Genomic DNA, 26,823 nt, shown 5'->3' on the forward strand with positions numbered 1-26,823 from the left:
CTTTTTATGAATAACTTTTATTATAAACAGAAAACATTATTCTAACCTTTATAACATATAAAGACAGTGTACGTGTCTGACTCACAGTGTCAACACAACTTCTAAAGAAAACCTACAAGTCACACGCTTCCTGTGGAGGTTCCCCATATTTCCTGTCGAGTCAAGCATAGAGAGAAACTAAGTACTGAATGCACGCGTGTTTTTAAAGTAAGCCTCATATGCCAGCAGCATTCTCTTTAGCACCAGTGATGCAATTAAAACATTTGACCTCAAATGTTTTTGGGTATAAATGACGAAGTTTACATTCTGCACACTTATATTCTAAATATAACAGTATTCAGAATTTGCCACAGGCTCATTTAAAGTAGCTTTTTATATTATTCAGGTGTTAGGAGCACACTTCTGACATGTATACAGCACATTCAGAATATCTCAACTACACGACCTCATGTCGGCTCTGTGCGTTCTTCACAAACCAACCAGAGCCCACCCACTGAATCTTTTCTATATAAGAACTAAAGATGCATGTTTTTATTGGCTCAGAAGAGAAGAGCACATGTTAGAGCCTGGTCAGATACACAGTGCACCACCAAAGGATACAGACGGATGATAATGATGCCCTAAATCAATGCACATTAGTCCACAGAAGCCTAAATGATCCTGGACTCTGAATGCATCACTGGTTTTACTATGGATGTGATGCAACAGTGCAGGTAGTTAATAGGTAACCTGAAACTTAAAGATTCTCTAAAAATAGATTCTCCATTTTGGACATCCCTCCCTGACAGACCCTTTAAAAGTCATACAACCAACGCTGGTCTCCAGTCAGCTGAGGTTGCATGACAGAGGAGAAAGAACAAAAACAACTCCACCACTGGTTATTAAGAGGCCCGTCACAAAACAACGATGAGGATGGCAGACTCTGGCGTCACTCGAAACAGTACAGATCTGTTCCCGGGTTGGTTTTTTTTGAGTGTGCGCGCACGTGTCTCTACGCCGAACAACCCTCGACAAGACGGTCTCTGTCCAGATCCATCAAACTGTAAAATTAATATAATAACATGCATCACAACAAGCTTCCCATCATTTCCGAATGAGATACATCACAATGGGTAATTGCACACCCATGGCAAATGCCAATGTATGTTATGTGTCACAATCTGGAGGACAGCTTTTCTCTCAAAGGGCCGAAGCATCGCAGCAGCGCATTGATTCGCTGATCCATGACCAAGAATTTAACCCCCTGCCCACTGTGGTGGCTCTGCAAGGTCATACACCTATTGTCCTCCAACAAATGAGCTCCACACATCAAGTCAAGCCCTGTCTGCTCGCTCAGTTGATTCTTAACCTTATGCATTTCTTTAGACAATTATTATCATGATTATTTTCTAGATTAATATCGTATGGTCTACAAAATATCAGAACATAGTGTTTAAACCAAAGATATTCAGTTTAATTAGATATAAAGCACAGACGACTGTAATCTAATTCTTTCTTTGCTTTTTGTTATGCTGAATTACTTATTTCCAGGAAACTTGTGAACACATTTGAAGTGTTGCTTTTGTAGGATTCTTTGTGGAGAAACTAAATAAACCTATATTGGTCTATTGGTCAAAGAACTTGTACGAGTATTGGTCGACTAACGATGTCTTTAGTTGAGGACGGCGCTGGAAAACAGCATTTTCTGACCGTTTTGCATGAAAAAATAATGTTTATCAAATCATCAAAAGAGTTGGCGATTACACACTAAATCGATTAGTTGACTAATAGTTGCAGCTCTACGATTTAAGCACTTTTGACATTTGACTTTATCATTTGCTGCTGCTGGCTAGATAATCAAAGTGATGAAGCTCCGTCATCATCGCAGAAAATCAGCTACTGGTGGCCCCATAAGCATTTACTAGGGCAGAACTGACAAAGAGATTAGTGATGTAATCATCCAAATCACACTCACACACACACTCACACACACACACTCACCCTTATGCAGATGGCGACACTATGGACACATGCATGAGGCAAAAGGTATTACGTGCACTGCATTATATGCATCTAATCCCAGGGTTTACACATGTTTCATTCTTGTATTCTTTGCAATCATAAAACAAGTTAACAGTGCAAACAGCAAAAGCTATTAAGCTTGAGCAAACAGCTTTAATCAGCAGAACTGCGTTTTCTAGTGAAGAAACACATGACATGATGTTTTCTCAAGACGTTTCTACAGCTACGCTACGCAACCTCTTGTTGCCACGAAGAGAAATCTCAAGACTTCCTTTTTATCTAATGTTTAAACTACACGATGATATCAGGAGAACACTCCTTTAGGAAAAGTTACAGCCAAGGAAGTGAAAAAAAAACACATTTACTAGCAATAATATTTACTTTTTATCCCCCCCAGATTGTTTGTAAAACATTAGAGCTGCAACAAACAGTTAAGTGCTTCACTTGGTCATTTGTTTGCATGTAAACACAGCTCAGCCAAACATATACATTATAATGTCTGCTCCTCACATTATAATTATAATGTCTGCTCCTTACATTATAATGTCTGCTCCTTACATTATAATGTCTGCTCCTCACATTATAATGTCTGCTCCTCACATTATAATGTCTGCTCCTCACATTATAATGTCTGCTCCTCACATTATAATGTCTGCTCCTCACATTATAATGTCTGCTCCTTACATTATAATGTCTGCTCCTCACATTATAATGTCTGCTCCTCACATTATAATGTCTGCTCCTTACATTATAATGTCTGCTCCTCACATTATAATGTCTGCTCCTCACATTATAATGTCTGCTCCTCACATTATAATGTCTGCTCCTCACATTATAATGTCTGCTCCTCACATTATAATGTCTGCTCCTCACATTATAATGTCTGCTCCTCACATTATAATGTCTGCTCCTCACATTATAATGTCTGCTCCTTACATTATAATGTCTGCTCCTCACATTATAATGTCTGCTCCTCACATTATAATGTCTGCTCCTCACATTATAATGTCTGCTCCTCACATTATAATGTCTGCTCCTCACATTATAATGTCTGCTCCTCACATTATAATGTCTGCTCCTCACATTATAATGTCTGCTCCTCACATTATAATGTCTGCTCCTCACATTATAATGTCTGCTCCTCACATTATAATGTCTGCTCCTCACATTATAATGTCTGCTCCTCACATTATAATGTCTGCTCCTCACATTATAATGTCTGCTCCTCACATTATAATGTCTGCTCCTCACATTATAATGTCTGCTCCTCACATTATAATGTCTGCTCCTCACATTATAATGTCTGCTCCTCACATTATAATGTCTGCTCCTCACATTATAATGTCTGCTCCTCACATTATAATGTCTGCTCCTCACATTATAATGTCTGCTCCTCACATTATAATGTCTGCTCCTCACATTATAATGTCTGCTCCTCACATTATGTCTGTTGGGTAAAAACAAACAAATAGCCGACATGCATCACAAATGTTGGACACTGCTGGGTTCATGTTTTGAAAATGTGAGGTTGACACTGACCCCAAGCGCCAGTGTTGTCCGTTATTCTTTGACCTCTACGACAACAAAATAAACCGTAATTAATTTCTCTCGAGCGAGCCATAAAACTATGGCTCTCAACAGCCACTGTGACGAACTGGTGGCATAAATAACAAACTGAACTCTTAATAAAACCAAATTCAACCCTGTTTTATTGGGGGAATTACACAATAAGGTGCTCGTTTAACATCGAAGCTGTCTGTGAAGATATGACGAACACTGATGATGAGCCAGCTGCAGGGAAACAGGAGTGTTTGTTTAGTCCGGTCATTCATTTTGCTCAAAACTGTTTTATGTGGTAGAGAAAGAGACGAACATCACCGACAGAAACACAACCTTAGTCCTGCTAAACCCTCGAGCATAATGTTCCAGGAAGAGATATGAACAGATAACATCTTCTTTTTAACTTAGCATCTTTAGGCAGCACTTGTAGGAACAACATTTCCTGCCCTGATGATATTTTGGGGTCAGGCTTAGTTGGAAGAACATCAAGTCTCTGACAAAGACCACACAAGATGGACATCATCTATGGAAACACTGAACATCTTCACACATACTCAATTAGGGACATGCATGTGTGAGATAACGTCACAGAGGGCACCGACAAACCGGTAAATAGAGATATGATCAATAGAAGAAGAGATTTCGTGCGTGATTTCAGCTCACATTGAAGATCTGCGGAGTGTTTACTGACAGCTCATAGTTGAGCCACTTGGCAAAAGAAAAATCAACGAACAATTTCCCAAATGCACATCGAGAGAGCAGATCGTTAACTTTGAAGAAACCCGAAATGCACCAAACTGAAGATGAAGAGCAGCCGGATGAAGAGGCGACACACACAATAAATACTCCAAACTGAAGCAACACGCGCACCTTCAACACAACCTTCGACACAAATATTTTAACATAGGTGAAAACTTTTGGGCTTAAAAATAAAATCCGGGTTTTTAACAGTTTGTCTCAGCGAAGCAACAATTAACATTTCCTTAAGCGGTGTGGGAACATCCACGTGCGCTCCAGGTGGTCCGCGTGCACCAGAAGCCTTTATGTTTCTATTCAATGCAGTTTGAGAGTCTTACCTGACAGATTTAAATATGTCCCCGAGGAGAAACCTACAGAGATGAGCGGGTAGGTAGGTACTGCAAGGAGCGCGTGTTGTGGTCCCCGCGCGCTGCTATAAGTGACGATGCCCCTCCTCCAGCTCTCTCGCGCACGCACGTTTCTTTTCTGTTTTTTCTGTAACGTGGAAGAATTACGATCTTTTATTTATGTAGTTTTTATTGTACAACCAATTTACAAACAAGTTGATAACAGGGATGCAATCTTTGTATCTGAGTGGTACAAAACTATTTATAAAATGAAAATAAAATAATAATAATGTTAAAAATATAAATCAATATAAAAAATACATTAAAGAAATAAACCATATATAAATAAATATGTAATAAAACTAGTAGTTTAACTTCAAATTCAAGTTAAATTACCATCTGACCAGGTCTCAATGAGATATAAATAAAGACTAAATTAAAATTAAAAGAATTACTTTTTCTGTAGTCAACTACTGGAACTACAAACAATTTAGACTTTTATTTTATTTTAATTACATTACATTAATTCTCTAATGTTATTGACAGCTCCATCCCTTCTTTTCCTTTTCAGGTTTATGTCTGGCCTGTGGACAAGTAGGCACTTTTTGAAATAAGCCCAATTAAGTTGCATTTTTTGCTGGCATGTGACTTTGTGTATTATATTTTGTTATGTCGTAGTTAACGTACATTGACAATTTCCTTAAGTAAAGCTAATTTAATTATTATACTGTTGTGTGGTTTATTTTTACTGTATAATGATGCATTGTATTTCACTCATAGGTTCTTAAAATCTTCCATCTTAAGTAGAAGTATAAAGTAGCATACTCAAGTAAAGTACAAGTACTTTCAACACTCATAACGCTTCATTCCACGTCATATCACATCACAGTATGTGGACTCACATTGACCCATTAAAACTCTAGCAGGGAGACAAAAGAAAGAACAGGAAAAGCAAGAACTGGTCTCAACACGCGGTGTAATTGTACTGTTTTTATTGCATGAATTGTAATAGCTGCAGAGAAACAACGTTTCAGATGAGTACAGTTGGGTTCGAAGCCTTCCTGCAGTTATGATGGTCAGTGGACATTCAGATGGCTCAGCTAACTTTATTCACCTTTGTCTGTCTACCACAAAACCAGCGCTTACATACTGCATTTAACACCTCAACTGTAGCACCGAGGGATGAGAGGCGGTGGGGGGGGGGGGGGGGGGGGAAGACGACAAGAAACCGTACTTTCAACTTCTCAACACCAAATATAATTGGCTGCAAGTTAGTGCATGGACTTATCAAAATGTGCTTCACTGTCTTAACACAGAGGATTAAACATGCTCAGCGGTGAGCCTGACATTCTGTGGCTGCAGCTGTCACGGTGGAGTAATAATATAGATCATGAAAAGGTGGTTGTTATTGCTGGTTACTAGTTTAGTTTTTACTGTGGGGTGATTGTTGTCACATTTGGGAGCGAGACAATAAGAGGATTGTGGTGTGCTTTTGGTGTGTAAGTCCCTTCAGCTCGACAGGTTTTCTATGTGCAGCTGGTCATTCTGTTGAATGTCAGAATATTATCAGTCACACAAAAAAAAAACCACGCAGAGATGAACCATCCAAATGCAGTATACAAACCCCAAACTCCGTGGACTCAGGCTAAGAGCAATGCCGCCACCTACAGGTTAGATGTTGTACTGCAACGACAGCGCGGGGGGATGACGTGTTGAAGAAGTGTGTTGCTATGATGATAGATAAAGTAAAAATCAGCTCCCTTTTAAAGTAAGTAGACCAGCCACATATTAAAACAGAATTCTCACCATAGGACTTGTAAAATAGTCTCTCAAAGTTTTCAAAGAAACTTGGTCACTCAACTGTCACTGAAGAAAACAAAAACAAACCCAATGAAATAATAAAGGTGGTAATTTGACTGTACCTGAACATCACTGTTCCCGCCACTTATCCTACTTCAAAGATATGGGCTCTAATGTTAATAATACATTTCTCCATACTATGTTCATATAATTAATAAAAAAATAAATACATATAACAAATACAAATGATTTTTCAGTGGGTAAATTACCAAAGGAACGCCCACAGTTGTATTGTTAACACCTTTTCTTTTTCTCCACGTGTAGGATTTCTCGATAAAAACCACTATCACCTCTTATTCATTTCAACCTGTCGTCTTCAAGCCTCCAAACTGGTGTGGCTGTGCTGTGGCGCCGGGCGAGAGATCAGCACCCAGACGTCTATATGCGAGCGCTGGCTCACGAAAGGCTAAATGTTAACACTGTAGCACACTCACAGAGAGCAACCAGAAGGAAAAGTCGATGCTGATGATTTATGTTGGCAATGGGACCCGAACCAGCTCCTGGCTTTGGCCGAAAAAGCTGAGGGCACAAGATGTGCACGTTTACATGTCTTCCATCGGTATATCTTGTAAAAAGGTAATATGAAATTTTCTTCTTACTTGTATTTTTTTTTTTTTTGCTTATGTGTTTTTTTGTACAAATCTTTGTATAATCTGTTTAGACATAACACAACAGATTAAACCAACAAAAAAATCAACCAACGGAAAAAAAAGATTCTCATGCATAAGTTATGTCCCACTCTTACTGATTGCATTTGTAAGTTACGTCTTAATAACGTCTGAGTTCATCTCCGCCGCTCGTTCGACGCGACGTTTTTGTACATTTTCAGCAATTTGCTTTTTTTTCTTCTTTTTTTTTTTTTGATTTAAAAAAAAAATGTGTCCGATTTTCCAGCCAGCAGTTCCAGGTTCATCTCCAGAGTAGACTCCAGACACACGGCCTGTTTATTCCTGTACAGCAGGAGGCGCAAGAGGCATGTTGTGTATGTGCTGGCTCTGGGAAGGAAAACCGCTCCATAACAGAAGCTATTGGGAAGCGAGTGAGCGTCGATCCTTTACGTCCAGGTCCAAGACATTAAACTCATTTCATGACAACTCTTTTTTTTTTTTGTTCTTTTTTTTCCCTGCTAGAAATTGTTACTCGTCACCCCGAAAAGCTCGACAGAGAGACAGATACTGTGGATGCTTTAATACTTCTAACAACCTCCCGAGGCTGGAGTCTGGCAGCAGAAGTGGGACAGGACAGTCAGTCAGTTGCAGACACGGACAGGGAGGGGGGGCGCAGGCGAGGTCACCCCTATCTGCAGAGGTCTTCTTGTGTAGAGTCTCGCACATTTTTCCTCTTCTTGCTGTTGCCCTGGTGGTGTGGCTTGTTGCTCTGATGGCTTTTGGTGCTGGAGGAGGAGCTCTGCGGCGCGTGGTTGGCGCTCTTATGGTGAGAGCGAGGCGTCCTGGCCTGGAGGCAGAAGACGCAGAACAGGAGAAAGAAATCAGAGATCCTGCAGAACTTCCATTTAACACAATATGCTGCAAACTGGTAATGAGAATGGAAAAGATTCACACCCCCACTGGTAATGCTGGAGAAACATATTCAAATAGTTTCATAGCTCTTTATCTTAAGCGTCATAAGATCAGAAAGCTGAGCGTACCTTTCCTCCCTTGTTGCTTCCAGATGGAGTGCTGTTAGTGTTGCTCTGTGTTCGGTTGTTATTGACGACAGCAGACTTTTCTCTGTGTGCGCTGGAGCCCCGGCCGGACTGCTGCTGCTGCTTGGCTGTTTTACACGGCGTGCCATCAGAGTCCTGGGGGAAGCCAACGCAAGAGCGTCAAAAACATTTCATCACCAAGAAGTTTCACTCAATACTTGAAGGCTGTGTGCGTGTGTGTGTGTGTGTGTGTGTGTGCGTGTATCTGCGGGACTGACCGCGTCGCTGGAGCTGGAGGTTGAGGACGTGGAAGAAGGCGACAGTGGAGAGGAGGAGGGAGAGGAGCGCAGCGAGGGGGATGGCGAGGAGGAGTTGGAGGAGGTTTTTGACGGTAGAACTACAACAACATCATCGTCTTCATCGTCTGGAACGTTGTTGTTGCACTCGTCGAGCTGCTGGGACTCAAACAGTGTGACGTCGTTTTCTGTGAAGACAAACACGTAGAAGGTCAACCCGAGTCAACTCGAGCGCCACTTTCAGAACTTCTTTTATATTATAAGTTGCAATAGTTTGAGCGTACTGTTTTTCGGCAGGTCATTCTGAGACGGGCTCCCCCAGTTCTTTCGGATCCATTCCCTGTACTCATCCACTTCCTGTGTGACCCGGATTATTCGGCCGAGTATGCTGCGATGAGAAACAGAAGTGTTTGTTTACAGCCGTCTGAAATGTTTCTGTTGTACGGACGCTTTAGGGGGGGGGACAAGTTGCAGACAATCACCATGAGGATTTCCTTTGATCTCCGGCTGTTCTCCCCACAGCTACTTAAGTATTCACTTACGTGTTGCTAGAAGGTTTAATAACCATCTTCAGAGACAACCTAAGAGGCTCTGTGCTCCTAAATGAACCCCTGAGCACGAGGGACAAAGGTTTACTGGCGTGTTCGGCGTGATCAGATAAAGCCAGCGGCGGTATACGTTTGATTACTGCAACAATAAACTGTAAAACATTAACCAACAAATCCAAAGCCTCACCTCTCTGTCTCGTTGTTTGGATAGTACTTGGCGATGGGTGACACGGCGTGGCTGAGCACCACGTAGGCGTAGTCGAACGCCTGCTTCACCTGCATGGCACCGTATGAACTGCGGCCAACATCGTTATCTGTTGGACACGAGACAGATGGTCGGTTTGTGTAAATACGAGAAGCTGACAACACGCCAAGCGCCTTTATCCTTTGTGTCCGCTGCTCCTACCTGGCTGCAGCGGGTCCTCTATGTAGAGCATGGAGGGCCTGTAGCCGTCCATCATGTTCTTCTGAACCTCGTCTTTGGCAACATAGCAGCCGCCATCTTTTATCCTGATGCCCGTTTTCAGGTAGTTGAAGTGGCGACCGTAGAGCTCGAAGAATTCGATGAGCAGAACACCGATGTTGATGTTGGGACTGCACACGTCCTCCCTGTAGTGGAGCTGGAAGATGCACAGCGCGAGCGGACGTCACAATTATTGCAAATGGTTATTTTAACAAGTCACTGAAGAAATAAAACATCAGAACTTTAAGGGACCAATGTGTGTTATACTTCAGGTTATAATATCACAAACTATTCAGATGCACCGATTCAGGCCAGAACATGACCAGAACATGACCAGAACATGCCCAGAACATGACCAGATCATGACCAGATCATGCCCAGAACATGACCAGATCATGACCAGAACATGCCCAGAACATGACCAGAACATGGCCAGAACATGGCCAGAACATGACCAGAACATGACCAGAACATGACCAGAACATGACCAGAACATGCCCAGAACATGGCCAGAACATGGCCAGAACATGACCAGAACATGGCCAGCTGTTGTTTAACATCTGTAGCCCTAATGAAAACATGAAGAGCTCTCAGGTGCATCGTACCTGCAGGAAGCTGACAGCCATGAGGAACAGACTGTAGGAGCCGATCCCTCCGGTGAAAACCTCGTTGAGGTCCCTCTGCAGGAGGAACTGCTTCAGCACCAGCACCAGGTAAGGCAGCACAGGGTATTTCTACAGGACAAAACACATGAAGGGTTCGATGTGTAAGATGTGCCAGAATGTAAACTTTAAAACAATGAACTAATATTACACGTAACGTCTAATGAACTGACAGAGTGAAGAAATACACAGTAAACATCTCCAGAAGAGATGCAAAGCTGTAGAATACAACACACAACATAAACAACTAGAATACTCTGAAACTTAGAATACAATAAACTTTGATTAATGATGAATTTAGATCGTATGGCCCCGCAGTAGAGGGGAAATACTGCCCCCTGTGGCTCGGAAGTACACATTGCACCTTTAAGGACACTGAGGCAGAGACGTAGATGCAAACTGTACGGCCCCCTCTGCAGGAAAACCGAAACATAAAGTCTAAAACGTCTAAAAGTAGAGTCCAAGTCAAGCAAGCTGCTATAACGCTCGAACAACTGGCCCCATCATGTCATGTATCCTGGGATACGAAGGTAAGAACACAGGGAAATACATTTTGTGAACCAAGAAGTTGCAAACTGTACCTCTTTGAATTCCTTGATGAGCCAGGCGGCTTTAACGCCGCTCTTCACGTTGAAGCTGATGTCCACTTTGACCTCGGTGAAGGAGTCGGTCAGTTTGATGATGGGAACCTGGAACACACATGATAAACAACAGGTGTTGACAGCGAGGCAGTCGCACAGGAAACAATCAAACGCACCCTGACATTGTGCTGCAAGACATAATCCTGCATCCATACTTGTCCTAGTGTAAGCCTGAACACACACACAACCCACATGTACTGATCTGATCCTTAACTAAAAGATTTAAAGTGCTAATCGGCCATTTAAAACAACAAACGTGAAAGTTGAAACAAAGAAATCCCTTGTGGGAGGTTGCAGAGTTTCTGCAGGTTTCAACAAGTCACATTGTCAGACTGGCAGAGGTATAAAGAACAATGAGTTTGGATGAAAAGAAGTCCTCGAGATACTTGAAGGACTTTCAGTGATCTGGCTGCAAACCAAAATTAAACGTAGGATACTTGAATTTGTATTTTACATCTATTGTTGGTAAATCTAAAGCTTAAGAAGCTGGCAGGGTAGCATGACAGCCACATGTGCTCAAGTAACTCGATTGTGTCTTCGTTCTCCCGTCAAGCACAAAATAAAACTAAAAGATCTATGAAATCTAATTTAAATAATATTCAATATTGTGTCTGTAACACTGGTCAATACACACATATACACTTAAATCTGGAAACAAGTACCTGGGCGTTCACCTGAGCAATAAAGTGCACTGCTCAGATAACTCTGCTGCTCTGTTCAAGAAGGGACAGAGCAGCTGAGGACACTCAGGTCTTCTGGAGTGCAGGGGGCTCCTTAAGACCTTCTTTGACTCTGTGGTGGCATCTGCCATGTGTTATGGAGTGGTCTGCTGGGGCAGCAGCTTCTCTGCTGACAGGAAGAGTCACTTCCCATGACTCATCCATTTGATCGTTACTCCTCACTTTACTCTCTTTGCTGTAACGACGTACATTTCCCCGTCGTGGGACAAATAAAGGATTTCTGATTCTGATAAATTCAGTGAACCACTTCAGAAGGCTGGCACGCGTTTCCCAGAATGCACTTGTCTGCACACGTGTCACCAGTGTAGCTAGTTTGGTAACATTCCCAACATCAAGATGTGATTTACAGCTTTCGAACTAACCGTGAAAAGCAACATCAGAGACCTGAAAGTGACTCAAACAAGAACTCATGACTAGAATTCATCACAGTTGCCATCAGACAGATTTACAAGCTGCAACGCATCATATCGACAGACATGTTGAATCCCGAGGAAGGAAAGTTACTTTAAAACTACACATTGCACACTTGCTCTTACCGTTGCCTTGTCCAAAACCTTGATGGAGTTCTCATCTGCGACTTTCCTCTTCCGGAGAGCCTCTTCCAGCGTCCAGAGTGGGAGGGTCTCCCACTTCCCAAAAACTACCAAGTCAATGTCACTGGTGGGAGAGAGACAGACAGGGGTCACTGATGTCCACACAGACGAGCATTTCTCTTTTTATTCTCAGGACAAAGTTAACAAACCTTGAAACTAATCACTTGATTAACAACTAGAAGTGTGAATAACATGTGGAACTAAATGATTATTAGATCAGTGATACTTAACGTACAGGTGCCGAGGGGCCCGTCGACAAGTTCTCTAATTCACCGTGAACATAAATGCTTTTCATTCTGTCCCTGGTATTTATGTTTATTAATCATTCCAACATTTCAGCTGTGTTTAATGTTGAATGTTTTATAACCTAAGTCTTTCATAAAGGTCGAGGGTCAATCCTTCACTTGTTTAAATGTGAAAATAAAGAATCTCAAAGACAGATGACATAATGTTTAATCTGATATTATTATGGTAAATGTTCTGTATCTCACACACACACACACACACACACACACACACACACACACACACACACACACACACACACACACACACACACACACACACACACACACACACACACACACACACACACACACACACACGTTGTGGTTTTGCTTCCCTCTTGTGGATGAGCAATGTGCACGTTTAGACAGAACTTAAGGAAGTGTGTGTGTGTGTGTGTACTGTTTTCACTACATACAGACGGACCCGTTACAAACACAAGCATCCATACACACAGCGGAAATCCCAGTGTAATTTAAATACAGGCTAATACACTGCAGGATAACAGATCCCCCCACTGACAGGCACACATCCCCTCCTGGCTTAGTCCCATTAAAGTGCTCAGTGTGGTGTCAAGAGTCCACTAATCCAGGTGACAAGTCTGTGTCCCGCAGTTATTTCCCGTGTGTGTGCGCACGCTGTGTGTTTCTGTGCATGTGCAGGCACCTCTCAGCATTAAGTTTAAAAAAAGATCAGCAGTTAAATGACTAAACCAAAGCAAGTAATGATTCGCTGGCTCGATGCATAACTGAGATGTGTATTTCTTGGTCGGGGGCCAGTTCACAGCCGCAGTTTGGCAAAAATAAATAAAAGAGCAAGCATGTGTTCAAATCTGTAGGCTGCGTTAGGAAACCAAAGGGCTCACCTTGTTGGCAGATAAAGACCAGTGCTGAAACTCCCAAACACTTGGACCTGGGGAGATGGGGGACACATTTGAATTTATTACTCAATATATATTCCATTCATTATGCACATTCTGCAGAACAGCCAAAGCATCCTGCACCTGCACAGTTTGAGCTTCTACCTTCTCCTCTCTGATGGTTCTTCCCTTCTAACTTGGCTTTCTGTGATATTTCTCACGCTACAAGAACCTGTTCTCCAGCTGTAGCTATGTGTAGCTATATTATTCATCTTAGTGTTGATTGAATGACAAGCCCAAACAAACGACACAGGCGCGGTACAAACTACCTCCCGGGGGTAAAAGGAAAGTGTGTGTTGTGTGAGTGAGTGGCCTTAATGAAACAAGCTAATCTTTTAATGTTGCACTGATGAGTGGGAATTGGAGATCTTGTATTAATCGAAACTGGGAGTATGTTTACACACAAAACAGTCCCTCGTGCCAAAGATCTCTTAACCCGCACGCTCTTGATGTGACTAAAATATCTCCACCCGTCCGCCCTTTAACCTCCGACTGAGCGGCGCACAAACTGGTGTCTGAACAGAAATAGAGTTAAGCCTTGACCCTTCCTTTATTCCCCTCCCTGCATCCCACATCAACAGTAGTATAAACTCTGGTTTACAGCCCAGTCACATGGTCAGGGCTAAGCTGATTGCAGGGCCACGTTTGAATGAGTGCATAGTAAGTCCTGAAGACTTCTTCGAAAGGTGAAGTAACTAAGAAAGTGAGCTAATTTAGTTTTATCTCGTCTCGGCGTTCTGCAGTGAAACTTTCCCTCGTGGCACGGTCAGCGTCAGGTTCACAAAGACATGAATGAACTCCAAGAAAGAAGCTTTCGTGTACGTTGTTTTGTTTACAGCCGACCTTGACAAGCTTCCAGATATCCCCGGAAAGATTGTGATTCGGTGTGGCAACAGACTGGCGGACGTCTACGCATCTAAGCTCATCAATTAAACGAGCAGCACGTTGAGAGGATGACCCAGAGGCCCACGCTCACTCCACTGGGCGGGCTGGGCAGACGTGCATTGTGCTCCTTAATTTAGGAACAGCCAAGCTCAGAGTGGACGCCCTTTGAAGCACACCGCTCTATCAGCAGGATCAAAGTCAGCGTGTGTCCAAGGTAGCCGAGTGTTCAACCCGTGCACTAAACATTACAGTGTTTGTAACTTTCAATGTTACACAAATCCATTAGTTTCTGCAAAAACAAAATAACCTCGAGAGATGCCAAGTAGCTTTCAGATTACGAGCCAAGCTTTTAAAGCAAACAGCTGGGGGCAATTCTCAGCCTGATTATCACGCCGAATAAACTGGTCCGTCACACGCTGCGACCCAAAGCACAAACACAAGAGAAAGAGAGGTTATTTGGTTGTTTTGGCGTTGACGGTGACGCGTACCTCGGCACTGGGCCACAGGTCGTGGATGACTCCCTTGATTCTGTCCACCACCTCCAGTCTCATCTTCTCCTCCTCCGGCCGCGGAGAGATGTACTTATAGAAGTCACTGACCTCCTCGTGTAACCTGCAGATGACACAGAACACAGGATTGAGAGAAGAGAGGGACATGTTTGCTTCTGTGGTCCATTAAATATCCACACCATTATAATTTACATTTCCATAACAAACAGCACCCAGAGTTTCAGTGGCACATGTTTACTTAAGTCATGCAGCAAATGGATGCTTTGCATATAGACAGACATGCACACAGCAGGTACTATATTATTACACTCTCGCAGATTGATGGTGATCAGAACTAAGACTGTCCGACAGATTAGTGGAACTAATAGTTCTATTTGAAGTTAGTTTTAACAATTCAAGGTTGCTGAGATTTAACATGTCGGAAACTAAAAGGGGTCATTTGTTTTAGAACGGTTTCATCTTATCAGTTGTATTTTTAAGATGATTCCGAACCACCCAAATATTTTTTGGTAAAACAGTTAAGGCTGAGCAAAAGCAAAAACAGGAAACCGTCCTGTGTCCCAGTGTTATGTCAGTGAAAAGAAGTGTACTCAGTCAGGGCAGTCTAAGGGGAACAAATGTGTCCTTGGAACGGGTCACTCTGTCCACATGCGCCGACCTTCCTACTGACCAGTTCTGTCTACATGCAGAGACACAGACAAGTCTGTGGGCGAACAAATAAGAACACACACAACACACACACACACACACACACACACACACACACACACACACACACACACACACACACACACACACACACACACACACACACACACACACACACACACACACACACACACACACACACACACACACACACACACACACACACACACACACACACACACACACACACACCCTGTGTAGACCACAGAGAGCTGGACGTGTAAAACACACACAGCGACCAACACTGACTGACTGCTGTTTGGATTACTCCCCAAAAGCACCGTGTGTCCGTCTAGTGTCTGGGTTTTATGTAACGCTTCACCTGGGTTTCACCTTTATTATCTCGTGGGTCTCTAAGCCCAGGATACCGCCGCAGCACTGAAAGGTTCTGATAACCAGGTAGGGGAAATACATGCAGAATAAATCGTTATTCTCCGTCACCAAACGCCATCATGTTTACCTGGAGAAAAGAAACAAACCACAGAATCCCTGAGGCCAAACAGCTACGCAGCCAACAGAACAGTGAAGCTGTGATCAGACCGACAATACACTGCATTAAATACACAAGACGCCACTCAAGCGTATGCATTCTGCCACACACACACACACACACACACACACACACACAGTTCCCTGTGTTGCATATTGTTTCAGAACTATGCTTCACCCACACATCCATGGACTGAAATGGTGGCTTTATCTGGAGGAAATCTTCAGAGAGCCGTGAACAAATAAAGATGTAAAAGTAAACGACATGATTTAGTTTCATCGACTTCCTTTATTCAACAGAGTTTCTATTTGCTGTCCTTTATGTCACCAAAGCTTTTATCCCAGCATTACACGGAGCTTCCACCTGGTCAATGCCATCGCTTTATGTTTCTCTCTACTAATACCTTTCACTTTCATGTTATTGTTAAATGAGTTTTGTCAGGGAAGAGGAGCAAAAGAAAGTTTCAGTTTCCATTTCTAGACAACCACTCTAAATTCTAATGACCTAATCTGTTTTCCGGTGCACAATGCAGAGTCCCGCCTCCATCGCAGAAACATTACTTTCATTTCAGGGTAAAAGAAACTCAGCATCTACAGTTACTACAGTTTGACTCTGTAATTTAATTCTGTATAATCACAACCCACATCAGCCCAAAGCCTGACACCAATTCAAGTGACTTTAATGTGTTGTAATTGAACTGAAGGATTTTATAGTTTTAGGATTTATATTTGATCCAATTTAGCTTTAATGCATTTTAAAACCTGCACACAGGTCAAGCTAAAAATTCAATTAGAGTGCAACTAAACATCGCTGGTGAGCATTTCCACTCCACTACAGCACCACTAGGTTTCATTTCACTGCAAACAGGCCACTACTGCTCCCTTGTCATCACGTGTCAGGAGCAACCATACAAATCGCATCTCATGCCCCACCTTCTTGGATCAAGTTTCATCTCAGCCCTGTGCCGGCCTCAGGAACACACGGACCCTTGGCACTGCTTATCAGATAATCCCACTTGCCCGTATCATAGTAATGTTATGTAATCTCAAGGAACAGATTCTCAGAGCTGTGGCTTCCCGAGGAGGAAAGAAAATGTTTTATCCCTCGTCTTCTTTTCCTTACATTTCCCTCTGGCATGATTATTATAGTGTCACGGAAATGTTGCCAGTCATGCTTACTGATAGTCTGTAATGTTAGTGCTCCTGCAGTTAAAGCTCGTCTTGTTTCTGAGCTGATTGGCGCTGCATGAACGACGGATAGCAGGTAAAGGGGATGAAGGGCTGCAATGGAGGATAAAACAAGTGCTAAACGCTCTTCTGACAGCCGGAGACACACTGATTACAGTGCCGTGTTCACACCAATTCAGGGCTTCAACAAACAATTACTTCTATAATGGATCAAGTGTTTGGCGTCTAAAATATCAGAAGACAATTAAAAGTGGCAATCACTATTTCCTAGATCCCACGGAGATGTCCTTGATGTCTTGTTTTGTCAAAACAACGTTCAAAAACCCAAAGATATTTCAGTTGAAGACAATAGAAGCAAACGATCTCACCTGAGGAACTGGAACTATTCATTTTTGGCATTTCTGCTTGAAAAATGACTGAAACAATTAATGGATTATCAGTTTCTGATTCTATCGATTGACTAATTGATTAATCAACAAGTCGCTGTAGTTCAACATCAACCCCTACAGATTTACAATTGAATTCATAGACCTGTCCCCAGGTGAAGGTGTCATGCATTATGAGTGTTGAGCATTCATACGCAGAGTATGGGCTCGACAACACAATGAGCTACTGACTCGCTTCACAACGTCGCACTATGGTCATAGAAAGTTTATTTCTCCTCGGACATAACCTGCAGAAACAGTGTTTTCCCAATTCACTTATCTTTTGTTTCATTCTTTTCTGAAACAATAGTTTAAATCCCGTCCGTCCTTGCCATTAGATCGGAACTGAGCTCATAACCCAAATGTATGTATTGGAATCACTTTTGGGACAGAAAAAGTGCCGTCAGTGCATCCCTACTGCTATTGCAATCCTCTTTTTTGCAACTCTATGATGCATATATTCATGTTTTTGTATTGCATTGCTAAACAATGAACGACAGTAGGACTCTGGACATTCCTACAAAGCCTCCCCATGAAGGCACTGCAGCAGCGTGTATGAGACTCATAGTTCGGCCTTTACGCGGCTGAAAGGAGAAGGATACGTTAGACAGCAAAGGTAAAGAGAAAGCAAAGAATGAAAGGTTCAAATTCAAAAAGGTAGAGGGCCCGACATGCAGAAGGTAAAACAGAAAAATGGAGACAGACAGGATTGGGTGTGGTGCTGAAATGCCTTCATGTGAACCAGAGCCATCTGTTCAGTTGGGCAGGATGAAAGAAAAAGGGGTTATTGTCGCATCACACTGAACACGACCGACCGACTCTTCAGATATGTTAGCGCTACAATTCAAAGGTGACTTTCAAAGCGCCTGAAGCGTAGCTATAGAATTTACAATGTAAAAACTGGCGTGCTGGAACATAACGCTCATGTGTCGAGAAACACCTGCCTGAAGCAAGAGATGGTTGATGGATGAACGTGTACAATGCAATGAACCGTGTTACGCTATCATTTAGGTTGGTCTGAAGGAAAAGAGTGCGACTATCGTACCTTTTCTTTTCTTTCAATGTTGGGCCTCAACTTCCTTTGCAACTAAAGAGGGTAATAATAAAATGATGCATTTTATTTGTAAAGCGCTTTTCTAGACCCAGAGTGCAAAGAGGGTGTGTGTCATGGGACACTGCTCGGTGTAGGTTGACTTGACATGACCTGAATGAGGACAATCCCACCCACAAACAGAGGCGGAGGTGTCGATGTCCCGCAGATGGCAGATTCATTAATGTTTCATCGATGTTTCATCAATGGACTGATCTGGGGTGCTAAGTGTTGGCCACTGGGACAAAACGTCTCAAGTTACAGAGAAACCCAGACACAGCTGACTGCTCGCCGTAGGCTTGGTCGTGCCTGAGTGATGCGGCGGCGTACTGTGGTCGAAACAGGAACAGTTGGACTATAAACATGGTAATACCAGTGCCAGGACAAACACATCGGTTAGCGGGCTTGAAGTTTCACACCAGCAGAGCGTCAATCATTTGTTCATGGCTTTCGAAAAACTAACTTTGTAGCAACTTCAATTTATCTATGATGCAAATAGTGCAGTCACTTTTATTCAAAGTACAGTTTCAAAGTAGCGTTCCCAGGACCGGCAGCGAGTCGACTAATGGATCAAAATAAAATCGCCAACTATTTTAATAATCGATTAAATCGTAATTTTTCATGCAAAAATTAAAGAAAATGCTGATTTTCAGCCTTTCAAACATGGAGATGTTCTACTTGTTTGTTTTATACCATATTAAACTGAATATCTTGACTTTTGGACTGACAAAACATTTAAATACATCACCATGGAATTTGAGAAACGATCAATCTAGAAAATGTTCATTAAACTGTCGTAAAAGAAATATACCACTACGCTTGAACTTCGTACTATTCATTTTTAAATATATATTGAAATTAAATTAAATTACTTTTTGTCAATTAACATTTCACGTTCCTTCCCCTCGGTTGTTACCATTTCAAAATGAAATGTGTAACATTTTGGTACTAAATCACTGTGAAAATGTGATTTTATGGCAACACTAATGCCGTATCATAACATAAAATAAAGAGATTAACTTAAGCCACGACAAAAGGAAATTGTCAAAGCTGTTCTGTGCACATGCTGAGAAGGTCACAGTTGCACGCAAGGAATAAAACACAGTGTGTCGCTCACTGACTGCATCAGTCTGGAGCACGACAAGGCTTTCCATTGGACAGGAAGAGGAAGGAAAAAACACATTCCTCACTACACATGGGAAGTCTGAGTTAGGGAGAGCTGCCCACACGTGCTGTACAGACGGGCCGGTTTCACCTACAGTCCGAATGAGCAGCATGCAGGCTTCTCTCTCCACAGGCTTACACGCTCTGGCTGGGAGCCAACCAGCGAGCCGAGAGAGGCGAACGTGACATAGATGTCAAAGCCAGTAGAGGCCAGGCAGACCACAGATCTAATAATGGCGCTTCAGTCAGAGAGGTGCGATCTGTGTGCTAGTGCTGGGACTCATACATCTCCAAAAGACAGTGGCAATAAATGGCATTAAAAGCCTGAGCCGGCTTCTCGTCAGTGAGCGATTAACCGCACATTTCATTAGCCTGCCTGTGATGTTCTGCTTCACCGCTTGGAAGAAGCTGCCAACGCCAGGCTCCACTAAAATTAATCAAGTATAGGTGGCTCCGTCATTGCTACCATTGTGGGCCACAAGAGCAAATTGCGTCGTATGAACAAGACATTCAACACATGTGAGGTTATAATGAAGATGTCAGAATAAAAGAGCTCATGCCTTTGAATTCATAGGCACGCCTGCAGAACAAGGCATGCAGGACAAGTAGCACACACACCAGAAGTAGTCGAGGTGCCCTTGTGCAGAACAGTCCCTTGATTATGTGGTGGAGGCATACATACATTTAAAAAGGTACTAGCAACTGAACTAACAACCGACCAAATGTGTTCCAGGTGTAAAAACAATATACATACCCATAAAAGCCATGATAACTAATCAACGACGTGAAGAGACATTTAGAAAAGAAACAAAAGGGCAACAGTGAAGACACTGTGTAATAATAAGGGAAACTATTGCTCATTAAAGATTGTGTCTGCTCAACTAGCTAATGGCCCATTCATTTAGCAGGAAGAGGCTGCCTGACTTACAGTAGCTAATCATTCAGTCAGCGGTTTCCTCAAGTTTCCAGCATTTTCTCTTCCCTGACCTGGGACTGGAACAGAAGTGTAATGCTAGCTAGCATGTTAACTAACATAACTGCTAAACCATTCAACAGGGTTTTTTGCCCTGATGTTGATATTTTACCAGAGATGAAGTGTACCACACGGCATCATCTAAAACACTAACCATCTCTATTTTGTGACGATAGTTTATGCCATTTGAAGCTCAACTGCCGTGACAGTTTGCTATCTGTGCAAAGTTCAAAAAAGTTTTACTTAAGAGGGCTTGCTTGTTTTTCAAGTGTACAAAAATGTGCGGCAGTAACGCCATATATTTAAACAATAGCACGTCTCCCCTTTCTATAAGTCAGCTTTTTACTCCACCTGGATTGGCCATGACACCAATGCACCTAATCCCCCCCCCCCCATGTGTTTGTTAATATAGCTTGTTATATCTATATACGTTTAACTCGGTTTGCTTCTTCAACTTGGAAATACCAGATCAACTGCCCGGCCCTACAACAGACCCATCTAGTAAATCCACCTATCACTCCGAATTCATTCTCTCACAATGGCCGTCTGTTATAAAATGACTGTGGAACTTTGCATCTTGCCTACACTGTACAATCAAAGCCCACAGCAGATCAGAACACAGTTCAGCAGGAGAGCAATGTGCCCCAGCTCTCCCAGGTTACACTGACTTCCTGTGCCCATATAAAGAGTCGAAATAGCTGTTCTACACCACCAGAAAATGAGGTGGAAACACTCCCTTGGAACGCCCGATCTGATTGGACAGACACTGAAGGGCCTTGGGTTTCTCTCTCTCTCAGAGGGTTGGCTTTGTTTTGTGGAAGTGAAGCCGTGTGGAGCATGTAAACACTGGTCCTTTTCCATCGGAGGCGGGCCGTTTCCTCGGACTTTCTCGCGTAAAACACAAATAAGCACATGCCTCTCCAGCCAACCCCCATGGCCAAATATAGTGTACAAAGTGTCCCGGGGAAAAATGCATTAGAACTTACTCCCTGCATCACCCTTTTTGCTGATTTCACATTTCAAATGCTCAGTCTGACTGAATGGTCAAACAGCATGCGACTCTTTGACCATAAAAACCTTGATGGCAAAAACAGAAGTTTAAAGTTTCCAAACACGGAGTAAAAGTAGTATAAAATGTGCGTCTTTAAGCGAGAGCCAATCACACATGGAGAGGTAGCAATGTGCTGCAAGTTAGAATAAACATTGATGCTCATCAACATGAGTCGTTTCCTAAAGAATCCTCATTTGGCAGACCGAGATGCGCCGTTACTCTTCTACACATCCAGGCTGCGTCTCCCAAGCAACAAAACATGTATTTTGAGTGAAGATTTAAGCGTGTAACTGACGTAACGTAACAGCGGGAGCTTTTACATCCACATAAGTCTATACTGTACATTTGGAAATACATTTCCTGTAATGCCACAGATCATGGTGGCATTTTGAATGAGCAGAGTTTGGTTACACAGAGAAAGCCCTCGGTGGCGTTCAGTGGGATCACGGCTCGGAGGTTCAGGTTCTGGTATTAGCCGAGCTAATCACTGAGGAATGTCCTTATGCAAACACAGAGCTTCCATATTACTATAAATGAGGATCAGCCAAACAGTGAGCTCCACACTCTGGTGTTCTGCTTGTCTACACACGTCTAACAGAAAGGGGCGGGGAAGGGGCAAATCTCTGCACCTAAAAGGTCTTTAAAACAGAGCCCAGCCCACCAAAATATTTCTCCCAAGTCCTAATATCTAAAAGAACCGCTGGTGAGCAAAAGAGCTCAGCGACGTAGACGTTAGTAAATGTCTTGTGACTAAATACTGCTCTATGTTAAAGGGCAGCTTGATGCACATGCTCTGTAATGAATCAGATCTCACCCTCACTGAGTCTCTAGTTTGTGAACGTGTGCTATGTGATCTGATTAAAGCAGAAACACACGAAGCAGGACCGAAAGAGATTACTCAGGTTTAAATTTCACATATGCACACGCCCTGCAGAGGCATTTACAATTATTCATTGCCCCGTCTCCCTGGTTGAATTTAGAGATGCCAGGAAGACTGCGTGTTGTCGCTATGCAGGAGATGTTACACAGTAATGAGAAAACATTAAAGCTATACTGCATCAGAGCTGCAACGATTACTTTTACTATACGATTTTGATAATCGTTGTTGTAATTCTTCGTGCGAAATGGCAGAAAATTTTAGTTTTTCCAGACACTCAAATGCAGATATTTCCTGCTTTTCTCTGTTTTATATCATTATGTATTATTAGTATTATCTTATACATTTAAAGACATCATCTTTGAGAAACTGGGGCTGACTTTTTCTTTTTTTCCTGACATTTTATAGACCAAACAATAATCGATATTGAAAATAATCATCAGTTGCTGCAAAGGTGAAAATACTTTTCTCAGAGTCGAGCAGCTGTGATAAACTTTGTTACAATGTCTTCAATGACAACTTTACACGGTTTAATAAGTATCACAACATCAATATGCTCAGTTTGTTCCAAACCTTCATTTTGTCCAAACATGTCTGAATTACCTTCTTTTGTGTCGACCTGTCACACCCCAACAATTACACGTTCTTAAGATGCTGTAAGCCAAACGCATTTAGCCAAACTTACAAGTTACAAGTGATTGGACATGAGTATTTTAAATATTCTTTCCAATATGATAACAGGTCACCATTAACATGCAGCTTTACCAGGTTGAACACAGCTGCTGAGTAAACGTCTTACAGCCACTTTTAATACAAATCAGTTCATTAATGTTAAATGATTCAAAGGAATCCGTTAGCTCGAGGAATAACTCTGTATCGTTAACACATGCTGGTCAGCCAACATTTAAAGCTTTCAGCATGCTCCCTGCAGAAATCAGAGAAGCGTTATTCTGTGTGTGTGTGTGTGTGTGTGTGTGTGTGTGTGTGTGTGTGTGGTAGGGCTGCAACTAAAGATTTTCTGCCAATCAATTTCTAGATTAATGCCAGAAAAAAAGTGCAAAATGACCGTCTTAGTTTCTCACGTCCACGGGGATATGATGAAATGTCTTGTTTCTGGTTTGTTTTGCACTTTAATTTGATATAAAAACAGAAAAGCAGGTAATACTTGAGATGCTAGAGACAGCATAAAAAATTACTTAGGACGATTAATCAATTATCAAAAAAATTGGCGATTACTTTTTCTGGCGATCGACTAGTCGACTGATCGTTGACTGAATTCTTAACTTGTGTCATTTGAGCCGAGTGTTACAGTATTACAAAATGTGACTTAAGGTCATAGTGAAAGGGCTGACCTTTACTCACAATACTGTAATATACTGTACTTCCTCTGAAATACTGCCAGCCTAATATCTGTGGGCTTAAGGAGGCTGGAGGGGGACCAGGGAATCTAGTAAAAGTGTCACTCTTGTTTGGAGTAGCACCCTCTCTCCATTTAAACATTTCTTTTGCTGACTGACCGGTGTACTCATGCATCTTACCTAGTAGTAGTAGGCTGCACATGTGTACTGTGTATTATATAATATTACTTTATTCAATGTGTGGTTTGCCTAAATGAACAACATAATGTTAGCAAGCCAGGATTAATTGCTGCCATGTTCAGGTTCTACAGTAATACCCAAAGGCATTATCTGTTGGGGTGCAAAGGTCGTGTGTTTATACCCTCATGTGAACATTTGTTCAAAATCCAGTTCATGTTATAAGAAAGTCCTCCTGGATGTTTAATGGTTTGTGTTTGTGCATGGCTGGAAAAGTGCTTGAATAATTGATTCATGGATTGATGCATAGTTCCTGAAAGTCCACCATGATGTTAATTGAAGCGTAAATAATCACTCAACTTGTTTCAGGAACTTACTCACCTGCATCCTTTTTCTTAAAAAATAAATGCTCTGCACCTTCACATTGGTGTGTGAAATGTCATAATGTCTTAAAATGTGCGTGCATTAGTGGATAGACTCACTTTAACAGATCATTTTGGTGTTACTACACAAAGTTATCCAACTGTCGGATTCAGTGGGTGGGGGTGAGAAAGTGGGTGGGGTGAGAATGACAACCTCAGTCTTCTTCCTGCATGTCATTGCAGTGTGCAAGAGTTTAAATAGGGGAAATGACAGATCATTAAGTCCTAGGTTAAAGGCTTGCTCTGTGGGAGGCAAGTGTGAGAGCAAAACAGACACATCTAATCAACTTCATCAACTCTCTCTTACCCTATAATAAAACAGACACATCTAATCAACTTCATCAACTCTCTCTTACCCTATAATAAAACAGACACATCTAATCAACTTCATCAACTCTCTCTTACCCTATAATTCCTTCTGAGTAGTTCCTCACTTTCCATGGCGTGCCAGCGTACCCATCATAGCCTCCTGTGTTGGAGCCGCTGTTCAAGAGGCTGGAATTGAATCCGAAAGTGCTAGCTTTGTTGTCTCTTTTCCTTTTGTTGGGGTGTCCGTCCGTCAGCCCTCTCCACAGCACAGCGACCCCGGTGCCCTGCTGCCCCCCTCCACTGACACCGCCCCTGCCACCGGCTCGGTTGTTGTGGTTGCTATTGGTTTCCAGTGGTATAAAGTCCCGCTGTGCCATTATTTCTCCGTTCGCCATTGAGGTCGACATCCCCTGAGTCCTGGCTTCACTGCTGCCGGTGTTTGAGTCAAGAAGTGCCCCGTTTCTGCCGGCGAGGAACGGCACCCGACGCCCCGTTGACGATCGCCTTCAGGCGGCTCGACGTGCTCTGAGATCCGGCGGTGTAGCTGTTATTTACATGCAAGTACCCGAGCCCTTGTGTCGTCTCCCAAATCTGCATCCACAGGTTGTTAGCTGGTCCTCGTTGTTCTGGTTGAAACCAGGCGATTCTCGGATCCATCAAACGAGACAGTAGGCAAGCCGCCTCCCCAAACCCACCACCGAGCAATGCTCAGCTCGTGTGCAGCTAGCCAGGTTGCTAGCTAACGTTAGCTAGCCTGCTATAGCCTCGTTATAGCTGCTGCCGCTAGCTCAGGTTCTCCGCTGCCCGTTACTTCTAGAATCCGGAAGGAAAAACAAAACACGTTCCGTAGTAATGACGATACACAGTTGTCAACCAAAATCATCCACAGGAAACAAGACAAGCTAGTGAGTCAAGTGTTAAAAATGGAGGCTAAAGCCAAAGTTGGAGACTGGAGAAACGTGCAGCTGCTGCCTGTCGAAGTGCCTCTCTGACCCTTTCCCCCTGATCGTGGGTCTCTCAATGGCGAAGTGTACGGTGCTACTGCGCATGCGCTGAGCGAGTGAAAAGGGGGCGGGGGAACTGTAGTTACGCAACAGACAACTGTTTTTTTTTGTTACATAACGACGTCTGATTTATTATTCTCTCATCTAAGGGAAATAACATTATAACAACACTATAACATAAACCCGCTTTGTTTTTATTTGTTTGCATAATGCTACTCTTTAAACCGCACAGATATTTTGACTATACTAATAAAGGTTATAGTTTATACAGTGGTAGTAAAAAAAGTAGTCTTATACTAATAATAAGTAAAAGTCCTGCTTTCAAAATCGTACTCAAATAAAAGCACATAACTATTAAGAAAAGTGCTCATTAGAATGCAGAATGTCCCCCTTTTAAAATCATATATATTAATGGATTATAATTATTTATGCATTATTGTGCACATAACTTTAATGTTGCAGCTGGTAAAGGTGGAGCTTTATTATATTACTTTATATACTGCTTAGTATCTTAGCCTATAAAAATCCATAAAAATGTATTAGTTGATCTGCAAGGTAGTCTTAAGGTAGTGAACACGTGTAAAGTAGAGTAAAATACTCAAGTATTTGAGTTAATGTACTTATTCCACCACCGTATTCAACGATTTTACCAACATTTTTAGGGTGAACTTGAGACAAACCTCCCATGACTTGAACATACGAGGTTATAACTCTTACAGGTAACAAGTTATCAGTCATCTCAAGTTTTTATTATTCTTATGTCAATCTACTTGTTGCGTAATCTTCTAATGGCTTTGGCACTCATTTCAGTTGTATACCCTTGTAAAAGATTGTTTACACTATGTGCTAACAGGTGGGGGTCAACAGTAACTGCTGTGTTGCTCATTCTTTATAGT

The 26,823-nt window shown here is 42.3% G+C and overlaps 2 protein-coding genes across 3 annotated transcripts in view; both read right to left on the reverse strand.

Annotated features, from left to right (window-relative positions):
• The window catches only part of adcy7 (adenylate cyclase 7), a 62,838-nt gene extending 58,069 nt beyond the window's left edge, over positions 1-4,769 (reverse strand). Inside the window, exon 1 of one of the 2 annotated variants that reach the window (XM_029427058.1) lies at positions 4,638-4,769. The gene's annotated coding sequence lies outside the window, so the exon portion shown is untranslated. The remainder of the gene's footprint in view (positions 1-4,637) is intronic. The other variant, XM_029427064.1, reaches the window with a different exon arrangement.
• Positions 4,770-5,621: 852 nt separating this feature from the next.
• On the reverse strand, positions 5,622-25,943 carry tent4b (terminal nucleotidyltransferase 4B). Its single transcript, XM_029427085.1, is given in 13 exon segments — positions 5,622-7,961; positions 8,155-8,307; positions 8,430-8,635; positions 8,732-8,835; positions 9,183-9,309; positions 9,402-9,615; positions 10,064-10,192; positions 10,702-10,809; positions 12,038-12,158; positions 13,245-13,291; positions 14,672-14,795; positions 25,020-25,396; positions 25,398-25,943. Coding segments are annotated over 13 exon segments (2,052 nt in total). The 5' UTR covers positions 25,581-25,943; the 3' UTR covers positions 5,622-7,802.
• Between the last annotated feature and the right edge of the window lie 880 nt (positions 25,944-26,823).

This window comes from Cottoperca gobio, chromosome 3 (genome assembly GCF_900634415.1).
Source record: "Cottoperca gobio chromosome 3, fCotGob3.1, whole genome shotgun sequence".
NCBI classification, from domain to species: Eukaryota; Metazoa; Chordata; class Actinopteri; order Perciformes; family Bovichtidae; genus Cottoperca; species Cottoperca gobio.